The sequence below is a fragment of the Zingiber officinale genome, chromosome 1A (genome assembly GCF_018446385.1).
Source record: "Zingiber officinale cultivar Zhangliang chromosome 1A, Zo_v1.1, whole genome shotgun sequence".
NCBI classification, from domain to species: Eukaryota; Viridiplantae; Streptophyta; class Magnoliopsida; order Zingiberales; family Zingiberaceae; genus Zingiber; species Zingiber officinale.
Window position 1 is genome coordinate 176,819,141 of NC_055987.1, and position 11,529 is coordinate 176,830,669.

At 40.1% G+C, this 11,529-nt stretch overlaps 1 protein-coding gene across 1 annotated transcript; it reads left to right on the forward strand.

The window, feature by feature from the left end:
• Positions 1 to 9,503: 9,503 nt before the first annotated feature.
• On the forward strand, positions 9,504 to 10,797 carry LOC122012641 (transcription factor MYB4-like). Its single transcript, XM_042569249.1, has 3 exons — positions 9,504 to 9,840; positions 9,936 to 10,065; positions 10,143 to 10,797. Exons 1-3 carry the CDS (start codon positions 9,705 to 9,707, stop codon positions 10,723 to 10,725), a joined length of 849 nt encoding a protein of 282 aa, XP_042425183.1. The 5' UTR covers positions 9,504 to 9,704; the 3' UTR covers positions 10,726 to 10,797.
• Positions 10,798 to 11,529: the final 732 nt, after the last annotated feature.

Genomic DNA, 11,529 nt, shown 5'->3' on the forward strand with positions numbered 1-11,529 from the left:
TGCCAAGTCTCCATACTTGGACTTTTCCCGAATCAGGTCAACCTTGACCTAAGGTTGCACCTACAATCTCCCAAACACCTATTCTTGTCAAACATCAAGAATACAACTTTCTTCTCATCAAACATCGTCAAACATCAAAACACAACTCGAGTCAGGTCAACCAGGTCAACCTTGACCTAAGGTTGCACCAACAATCTCCCCCTTTTTGATGTTTGATAAAACCCATAATCAAGTTAGGTTAACCCGATAACCTAACTTAAGTTTTCCAACCATCTTCCAATGTCCAATGTTCTTTCCTTGAACATTCTCTGGACATTCTCCCCTTAGGTTAACCCTATAACCTAACTTGGGTTCTCCAATAATTCTCCCCCTTTTTGACACACATCAAAAAGAATTCCAATGTTCTTCCTCGAACATTCCTTGACATTCTTCCCCTAGTTTAGGTTAACCTGATAACCCTTGGGTTCTCCAATAATTCTCCAATGAACACTCTCCCCTTTTTGACACACATCAAAAAGAAAAAGGAGAGTATCAAGGTCAAGAGTTTCTTCCTAATGAAAGTCCCATACCTTACATTGAAACTCTTAATTTCCCCCTTGATACTAAACTCAACAATCAACTTAGTGATAATCCCATATCACTAATCCTCAAAAGTCTTAAGGAGTAACTCCCCCTAAAAGTCAACTCCCCCTTGACAATTCGGTAAAAACTCCCCCTAAAGGTCAACTCCCCCTTGACCATTGCACCAACAATGTCTTTGTGAGTTCCAAACCTTTAGAAATCCACAAAACCTAACTTCCAGCTGAAATTTCAGACCAACAGCTAAAATCAGAAACTGGCACGCTCTGATCGGTCCCCAGACCGATCAGAAACCCCATGGATCGGTCCCCAGACCGATCAGGCCTTCACCAGATCGCACCAAGCTTCACTGGATCGGTCTGCAGACCGATCCATGCTTCACTGGATCGGTCCACAGACCGATCAGGACTTACCTGGATCGGTCCCCAGACCGATCCAGACTCTGATAGGCAGATTTCTGAAATTTCCTTCCCGAAATTCAGAAATTCCTAGAAAATTCCAGAAAATTCGAAAAATTGTGAAATTTTGAGGATACATTCCTCATAACATATACTATCATGGAAAAATAGTTTTCTATGAAAATAACTTCCATTTTTCAATCTTGATACAAAGTTCAAAAACTTTGAAATAGTTCAAGTTTAACTCAACTTTGTATCACAATGTTCAATGATGAATGCAATCACTAGGAAAGCTTCATCAAGGTTTTTCAAATCAATTTTGAAATGATTTTAAACCCTTTAATTTAGGATCATAATCTTAGGACTATATGTACATGACTTGTACACAAGTTTTCCCTATGATCCTCCATTTCTTGAATTAGGCTCATCTAGGTACAAGAACTATGCACCTTGATCCTAACTCATGATCCTAATATCTCACACACATCTAAAGTGTATCAAACACATCCATGGCAATTTTGATGTGAGATATGGGTTTAGGTATCTTAGACTAAGGTCTCATGCATTTTCTAAACACAAATTTGATCTCAATATCAAAATATGTTTTTCATCCTTAAATCAATTCAATTGATTATTAATGCAAGAGATGATGACATGGCATGGCATATGGCAACCAATCATGGCAAGTTAGCACAAATAAAATACCTAAATTCCCTATCTAAGTATCCTTAGCCTTAGCTAACTTAAAGTTTAACCCTAGATTGCCCATATATCCCTAAGAGAAAACCAAAATCCCAATTATGGTATTTCTCTAGGTTTTCTTAAATTGTGCCAAATAAGATTAAAATCGATATTTTTCAAATATGGCACAATTTACTCTTCAAGGAGTAAATTATAATTCTTTTTCATTTTCAAAGGTTATCAAAACCTTGAAAATGCTCCTTGAGTGTCAATTTCCTCAAAGTTGGGTTAACTACCCTTCTAATTGGAGTTGACACTCTCTAACCCATCTATGGGATAGAGAAGATGCTCCTAGGAACCCAATACCTATTTGAGCTCATTGGGTTCACTAAATATTCACTAGGGATAACTTCCCTAGCAACCCTCCTAATGACCCTCTTAGGCTTTGAAGCCTTGGTCATTTGGGACTCATCAAGATCAACTCTAGGGGTGACTCCCCTTGTGACCTTGGTGGTGGTCTTCCTAGCCCTAGGTTTTGTTCCATAATCGAATGGAACATTGTGATAAGTGGGCTTGACCACTTGGGACTTAGATTTGTGACCCAAACCTTTCTTGTCCTTGGACTTGGGTTTTTGACCCTTAGACCCTAGAGTTGACTTCTCTAAATTTTTAAGGGCCTTTTCCAAAGTATCAAGTCTTGACCTCAAGATTTGATTCTCCTTCTCTAATACCTCAATTTTTAATTTGTCATTTTTCTTTGAGGTATTCCTAGGCATATGTCTAGTAGTTTTGGGATTTCTACCTAGATTATCCTTAACCTTAGATGAGTTATTCCTAGGGTTGACATTTCTAGAGTTGTCCTTATTCAAGCTAACATGTTTAGCACCTAAGCACATATATTGATTTCTATAATTAACATGCTTATCATTATTAGCAATTGCAATCAAACTACTAGCATGTGTTCTATTTGAATTGCAAAAGTGAGCCTTAGAGATTACCTTAGGGTTTGCCTTAGCTCCCCCTATCGATGTGCTCATCTTCTTGTCCTTGTGAGGTTGCCTCCCCCTCGGACATTGGCTCCGATAATGTCCCCTTCGCTTGCATTGGAAGCACACCACATGCTCCTTGTTCTTGCGTATCGGGACTCCGGCTTCCTTGATCTTAGGCGCCGGTGGAGTCTTTCTAACCCTCTTTGGACATTTACTCTTGTAATGTCCAAATTCCCTACACTCAAAGCACATTATGTGTAATTTGCTAGAAATTAAAATGCTTGAGTTACCTAGGTTTGAGGATGGATGAAAGCTCTCTTCTTCATCCCTTCCGGAGGTAGAAGCTTCTTCTTCTTGCTCCGTACTTGAGGAAGAACTCTCCTCTCCTTCTTTAGATGTTGAGTGGCCCTCAACTTCTAAATCCACATCTCCATGAAGTGAGCTACTTAGCTCACTTGACTCCTCTTCATTACTTGAAGTGGAGCTCCCCTCATGGAACTTGGCCAAATTGTTCCACAATTCCTTGGCATTGTTGTAACCACCTATCTTACACAATATATCGTTAGGTAATGAGAATTCAAATATTTTCATTACCTCGTCGTTGACTAGGGATTGGTGGACTTGTTCCTTGGTCCACTTCTTCTTCTCTAGGGTTTCTCCTTTCTTGTCCATCGGAGGCTTGAACCCTAATTGAACACAACTCCAATTTTCAAGGTTAGTCATAAGAAAATATTTCATTCTTACCTTCCAAAACGCGAAGTCGTCGCGATCGTAGAAAGGTGGAATTGTGATGTCTTCTCCGAGTTGATCCATCTCTAGCTCGTGCTCCCCCGGGTGTTGATCCAACGAAGAGCGACCTCGTTCTGATACCACTTGTTAGGATCCTTTGTACGGCTAGAGAGGGGGGTGTGAATAGCCGACCCCAATCTTTTGCGTTTCTTCCTACGATTAGGTTAGTGCAGCGGAAATACAACGTAGAAAGAAAACAGGAGAAGAAAGACAAACCATATAACGAGGTTCGGAGATGAACTCCTACTCCTCGGCGTGTCCGTAAGGTGGACGAAGCCTACCAATCCGTCGGTGGATGAGTCCCCGGAAACCCGGCTAATAGATACTCCTTGTGGGTGGAGAAACCTCACCACAATCTTTGCAACAGCAATAAGAGTACAAATAGGAACAAGAAAACAAGAACAGAAATGTAAACAACACTTGCTTGCCTTCTTGAAGTCAGCAGGAACCCTGGTGAAGCAGCAGCTTCTCGGATCCAAGCCTAGCTAGAGAAACCAGCAACAGGGAGAAGCTCACGCGAAGCTTTAGCACCCAACGAGCTCAACAAAGCTCAGCAGAAAGAAGAAGCAGAAGCTTCAGGAGGGAAAAGGCGGATAAGGAAGCTGAGATGCTTCCAAGCTTTTATATCGAAGAAGAAGATGAAAAGACTCTCTCAAAACTGGAAAAGATGTTTGTGAACCAGCGTAGCCAGAGTAGCAGTAAAGTCAGGTTAGGCTCAGAAGTCGAAAAGTCGGGTCGCTGCATCGGGCTTGTGGGCGCCAACGGAGGTTATGGGACATGGGCAGCCCAGGGCGATCAGTCTCTCTCTCTAACCAGTGCTTACGGACCCCGAGCAAGTATAACAGCATCGGTCAGGGAGCGCGTCCAGCTTTCGTGGCGTTGTCATCGGTCCCGGACCGATCAGATTACAATCAGTGAGCCACTGATCTGATTCTGATCGGTCACCAGACCGATCAGGGCAAACGCAGTATCACTGGATCGATCACCAGACCGATCCAAACTTCTCAGCCCTAAACCTAAGGCTTCCATACCAACATCTGGTCAACCTTGACCTGTTGGTACATCATCCCTAGCATTTGGTCACTCCCTTGACCTGCTAGCACTCCCCGCTAAGTGTCCGGTCAATCCTTTTGACCCACTTAGACTTTTCCCACCAGATGTCCGATCACCCTTGATCCATTTGGATTTTTGCCTTGCCCGGCTTCACTCACCAGGACTTTCCACACTGCCTAACATCCCAGTTAGGACTTTCCCACTGCCTGGCTTCACTCACCAGGACTTTCCAACTGCCTAACATCCCAGTTAGGACTTTCCCACTGCCTGGCTTCACTCACCAGGACTTTCCACACTGCCTAACATCCCAGTTAGGACTTTCTCATTCACCTAGCTTCACTCACTAGGATTTTCACTTGACTTCACTCACCAGGATTTTCCCGAATGCCTGGCTTCACTCACCAGGACTTTCACCTTCACCTAGCTTCACTCACTAGGATTTTCACCTGGCTTCACTCACCAGGATTTCCCGACTGCCTGGCTTCACTCACCAGGACTTTTCCCCATGCCAAACTCCCTGTTTGGACTTTCCCCGTGCCAAGCCTCCACACTTGGACTTTCCGCGTGCCAAGCTCCTGCTTGGACTTTTCCCCGTGCCAAGTCTCCGTACTTGGACTTTTCCAGTGTCAAGTTTCCATACTTGGACTTTTCCAGTGCCAAGTCTCCATACTTGGACTTTTCCCGAATCAGGTCAACCTTGACCTAAGGTTGCACCTACAATCTCCCAAACACCTATTCTTGTCAAACATCAAGAATACAACTTTCTTCTCATCAAACATCGTCAAACATCAAAACACAACTCGAGTCAGGTCAACTCGAGTCAGGTCAACCAGGTCAACCTTGACCTAAGGTTGCACCAACAGCAAGCTCCATGCTCACCTCAGCTATCCATGCACACATCCTAAAAATGAGTGTCCATGGTCTCCTCGAGTGCAAGAAGATCTCCACCTCCATCATAAGGATCAGGTTCCTCAACAGCCTCCTTTGGATCAACTGCCATAGGAGCTGGTGCTACCTTGCCCCTAGGTCGTTCCCTCAGCCTGTCATCTAGTGCACTCCCGTCGATCCATCCCACGCCATCCTGACCAACCTCTATCCCAGATTTTGAGAAGGATCGCACTACTATTCTAGAATATTTGGTAGTCATAGGCTCCAATTTTCCCCGAGAAACATCAATTTACATGGATTACAGTCATTCTAAAATAATATTATCAAAATGCATATGGATTGTGATATGCACAGGCTGAATGAAATGGGTAATGCAATGAAAGATGTTCAACACAATATTGACATCAAGAGCATGCCGAAAAGCGTATAACATAAACAGATGAGGTGATCTGATAACAGCTAGGGCACGAGAGATAATAGGTAAAAGATAATGAATAATCACTTTGAACAATGCATTGTCCCTGGCCGCGAGTTCAAGAGTAGAGAAGTTATTAAGATGTGAATTTGGTCCATCAGGACGAGGTCGACCAAAGAAATGCTCATGCATGGAAGATATGATGATATGCTCAAAAGGTGGAGGCAGCAATTTAGGCAACATGGGATAGAATACAAAGTCGTTGGCTGATGGACAACACCCCAAAAAGGCATGAAGAATATTAAAAGAGAAATCCAAATTGTGCTTAGTGACATGGGTTCGATAGTGCATCCCATCATATGTGTGCAAGTTGTTGTAGAACTCAAAGACTAACCCTACATTGACACTCTGCTCACAATAGATGATAGATTCGAATTTACAGTGTTCAATGAGGACATAAACACTAAAGCAAGAATCATGGAAGAATTGTTTATCAATGGATCTAGGAGAAATAAGTTTGAAAGTATTTTTGTTGTAGGCTTATTAAAGAGCAACATTAGGGAAACGAGAGTTAGTGGGAGGTTGAGGATGGGGTAAAGATCGAGATGACTCCTCACTGGACTCGTTAACATTTTGCTTCTTTTTAAACATGATCAATGAAATGCAACCCAAAAATCAACAACAAAATGTAATGAATTATGCATGAATGAAATGGGAACAAAAGCAACGTGATTAGAGCACTTACAAAAATTCTAAGAACAATGGAACCTAATGAAATGGAGATTTAGGTTAGGGTTTACTTTGTTGGTGCCATCTGGAGCATAATGTAGGGGACTGGTCTCTAAGGGAAGAAGAAGAAGTGGTTGGTCGAACGACGAGCCCCACTAGAATCGCCTCTCCACTAGTCTCGTAGCACCCCAAAATGAGAAAGAGAACTTAAGAACTGAAGAGGAACTAAGGAATACAAGTTTAGGTTTACTAGGACCGGAGTTTGTCGAAGAGGAATGCCGGAGACTGAGAGGTAAGTAGCAAATCAATTAGCTAAGGAGAGGTGGAAAGTTAGGGCTCAGGAGGAAGTTGTGCTTGAATCAATTATTTCAGGCATGGAATTTAAAATCGCATAAGTGAGTCGATCGGGTGATCGATTAGGTGGGGTAATTGATTACGATCATTTCAATGTGGATTGAGTTCATAACAACTCAAAAATATTAGACCTTTCAAGAGTGCCGAGATTTATGGGACAAACTCATTGAGTTAAATGAAGGCACCAATGATTCAATAATTACAAAGAGAGATCTTCTAATAAACCAACTACAGAATTTCACAATGAAGAATGGAGAAATTGTAAGTTCATTACATGGGAGATTTAAGGAACTCCTAAATGGTCTCCATTCAGTTGGAGAAAGTGTAGAGAATTGAGATCTCATAAGGTATGCACTAAAATTCTTTTCAAGAAACTCATTATGGTCATCAATGGTGACTGCTTATAAGGTTTCAAGGGACTTGTCAATGATAAAATTAGATAAATTATTTTATGAACTTGAATTGCATGAACAAGCTAATGTAAACCACAAAGAAAAAGGTATATCATTGGTTACAGGTGAAAAAAGCAAGAAGAGGCACAAAGAAAAGAATGAGAAGAAGGAAGAGTCCTCTTCCGAATATGAGCAAGATAGTGATAGTGATGAAAAGCTATCATCAAGTGAAATGACAAATTTTATCCGGAAGAGGATGAGACGCTCAAGGAAGTTTGACAAGAAGGATATCAAGAAGATCTTCAATGATGACAAAATAAAAAGATAAATCTCTTATGGATTTAAAGCCAAAATTGATATAATTTGCTATGAATGTAAAAAAACAAAAAAGGGGACACTACAAAAAAGAGACTCTAAAATTGAAGAAGCAAGAAGAAAAGATTAAAAAGAAAAAGAAGAAGAAGAAGAAGAAGGGTTTTAAAGCCACATGGATGAATCATCTTCAGGCTCATTGGAAGAAGATGAAAGGAAGAGTTCAAGGCATGTGGCACTCATGCCCTTAAGCTATGTGGAAGATAGCGAAGGTGAAGATAGTCATGGGGTCCTGATGTGAAATCTTCAAGTGAGTCATCATCTAGTGATGACAAGGTAATCTCTCCCAAGCTTGATAAGATGTATACCACTATTGCATGTTTAACTAATGCTCTAGCAAAATCAGAAGATCATGTTAAAAAGCTACAAAATGAATTGAAATCTTTTAAAAATGAAATTGTGCCATGTAAAAATTATATGCATCATGAAAATGACATGAATGAATTTGGTGAGCTTAAGAATGAGAATACATCTTTGATATTACAAGTTGATGATTTTAGAAGCACTTTAGAAAAGTTTACTTCAAGCTCTAAATATTTGGACATAATTTTAGGAACTCAAAGGGGTGTTCATAACAAAGCGGGATAAGGGTTTAAATCACAACATAAAGAAGTCAAATTCATGTCTTTAGTTAGTTGAAACCATGCTTCAATGGTTAAAATCGTGCAAGCCCGATTGGGATTCAAAATAGAATAATTTCAGCAGTCGATCTGGAGTTGGTAGCACTCAACGGGCATGCCAGACACACTGTAATCGATTGGGATCTTCACCAATTGATTGGCAACAGTGAAAAGATAAGAAACGACTAGATTTCAAAGAGTTTAAAAGAAGAGATTTAGACACAACGTAAAACAACTGTTCTATTACTATTCTCCTGTGAAGCTCTCATCTTCAATCCTTAAGCAATCAACATAAAAAGAATCAAATCAATCACATAGTAATCTTTTCTTTCTTCTTCTCCTTGTATTCTTTTGAGATTCTTCAAAGCTTTGTTGTAAAATGTTTTTTCATCTTCAAATTGTTCCGAGAAGAAGAAGTTTCATAGTGGATGTTGTGATTAAGGTGTGGATCCTTTGATTAGTCACCTTAAAAAGGTGGATACCAATTACACAAGGAGTTAGCATTGCTTCTACTTTTTCGATGCGCAATTAAGAAGATCAAGAAATCAAAGCGAACTATCCACCTCCTCCCCTCTCTAGCTCAACTGGTCCTAACACAGATGAGGAAAGAGATGTCCACATACCGAAGGATGCTGAGGGTCTTCGAACTTTACTATTGAGGGACCAACAACTTGGTAAAAGTTTAGCAGCTTGTTATGTGATCCATGATCCACTATATATGGATACAAAGAACAGTTCGCTCATTATATATACGTTTAATTTTTCATCCAAAGATGAGAGTCTCCCTTCGATTCACATACATTATTTTCAACATGTATAAGTGTATAAGTACACTTTCCTAGTAGGTTGGCACAGTTCATACCTGCATGATGACTACTTCAATAGATTTTAAGATCAATTCTTAATAAGTACAAAATACCTCATTAGGTATTTTGATCTCTTTATATATAAAGACCGCTATCCCTTATAATTTGTCTTCTTTAAAGAATATATATATGTATATGGCCGTCCTAGAGGGACTCCAAGGATGGCTTGACTTTTCGATGCAACCCTTTCCATCAAAACTACTTTTCCTTTTAGAGAGAACGTCACACGACAGTCAAAATGGACCTGTGGCCACAATTTTTATCTTCAATTTAGTCGTCAGTGTTTTCTTTCATACAGTATGATTTTGGTCATGTACGTAGCAATTCATGTACGATAATTGTGGTGTGATGAAGTTGGCAGGCCTTGATCCTTTGACTTGTTGCAAACACTACAAGACGCCGCCTCCATCCATATGATATAATCTCCCTCCCCTCTCTCTTCCCCCTTCGATCTCTGGCGTGCATTTCTTCATCATCATCTCTTCCCTTTCGTTTCTCTTCCAATCCCTAGTTATATATCTGTTTTAATTACTTCCCGGAAACTAAGGATTCAAGCACGACCAGGCACTTGAAGTTGGAATGGGGAGGGCTCCATGCTGCGATAACGCCAAAGTGAAGAAGGGCCCTTGGTCGCCTGATGAAGATGCCAAGCTCAAGGACTTCATAGACAAGTACGGCACATGTGGAAACTGGATTGCTCTCCCTCAAAAAGCAGGTCAATTTCTTCTTCTTTTTTTTTTTTTTTTTTTTAAAAAAAAAGAATCACTTTTCTCATATGTAGTATCGATCATGTATATTCATCGATCACAGGATTAAATCGATGTGGGAAGAGTTGCAGACTGAGATGGCTCAATTACCTGCGTCCCAACATCAAACATGGACAGTTCTCAGATGAGGAAGATAGAATTATTTGCACCTTCTTCTCTTCCATTGGAAGCAGGTATACACATATTTATGATCTGTTTTTTCCCCCTTAGTTTTCCTGATCTTGTGAATTCATGATGACAAAATAAGCAGATGGTCGATCATAGCTTCCCATCTTCCAGGCAGAACTGACAACGATATCAAAAACTACTGGAACACCAAGCTGAAGAAGAAATTCCTAGCTCTTATTTCCTCCATCTCTTCATCATCCTCCCTGGAATTATCTCCGACATCGCAAGCTCCTGGAGCAGCACTGGTACTCCCTGGAATTATATCCGACAAAACCCTGACTTTTGCCTCAACTTCTACCTCCAGTACTCCCCTCCACGCCGAGATGAACAGCAATTTCATGATAAATTTCGGTAACTCCGATCCCAGCACTTGCAGCTCGTCCGGTGGCAGCTGCACCTCCAGAACTGACCAGGTCGAGTATGATTATGACCATAATTACTGTGACATGAGAGGAGGATTTGAAGGAGATCAGAAGAACATTGATACAAACATAGAGAGCTACAATTTCTATGGTGGAGTCGAGGAGTACAGCAACTTGCTAGTTGGAGGAGGAGGAGAAGGCCACGTAGAGGCTGCACTGGATTACACTCATCCTGACGAGGATTTCAGGCATTTGCTGGGCTCCAATTCGGAATGCAATATTTTTAGTTTCTTTCTTGATTAATCATCACCTAATACCATCGCATGCACTGTATTTTGTATTATTATATATAATTTAAGTCTGCATTATTTAGCATTCATGACTGTTATTTATATATATGTGAGTTTTTCCACGCTTCTTAATTTAGTTGAAATCTGTAGCACCGGCCATCTTCTGTTTGCTCTTCTTAATAAATATATATGCTTGCTTTTTGTCTCAGACGGAGAAGAAGTCAAAGTGTGAATATTTGATTATTTTTTGAGAAGAAATTAAAAAAAGGTTGAGACACTGCAGGTTTGATTATGTTTTATTGATCTATATGTACCTTTAGGCTTTAATTGGGGAGGATTAATCAGTGATAATTGTATTCCAGTTGTTCACTGTCAATTATTTGGTTATTTAGGACTTGACTGGTTTTGTCTGCCACATGGTATTATTAATATCAACAGGAGACTAAAGTGGTTCTATTTGAATTATGTTCTACATGTCTGTACAAATCCTAAAGGTCTTAGTTTTGAACATAATTTATTATGCACAACATGAGAAGATGCCATGAAACATTAGTAAAGCTATTATATGATATTGTTGCATCATAATATATATAGCTTGGAACAACATTAAGAACTAATCAACGAATATGCAAATTCATTCACCATCTCGACTATACTTAGATTAATATACATTGCTATTGCAACTAAAATGGTTAATCATCCCACCATGAAACACAGATGAAAAATCATTATCTTCCACGGTAGAAGCGATTCATTAGGCATCTTAAGAAACAACACAAATGAATACAAAAAGTAATATTTTTGATCTATTCCATCA

What these genes read in the sequence shown, in the direction of transcription:
- LOC122012641 (XM_042569249.1), top strand. Translation starts at nt 9,705, where the DNA reads ATGGGGAGGGCTCCATGCTGCGATAACGCCAAAGTGAAGAAGGGCCCT. An exon ending in TGCTCTCCCTCAAAAAGCAG is followed by an intron (nt 9,841 to 9,935) that starts GTCAATTTCTTC and finishes CATCGATCACAG; the next exon opens with GATTAAATCGATGTGGGAAG. An exon ending in TTCTCTTCCATTGGAAGCAG is followed by an intron (nt 10,066 to 10,142) that starts GTATACACATAT and finishes CAAAATAAGCAG; the next exon opens with ATGGTCGATCATAGCTTCCC.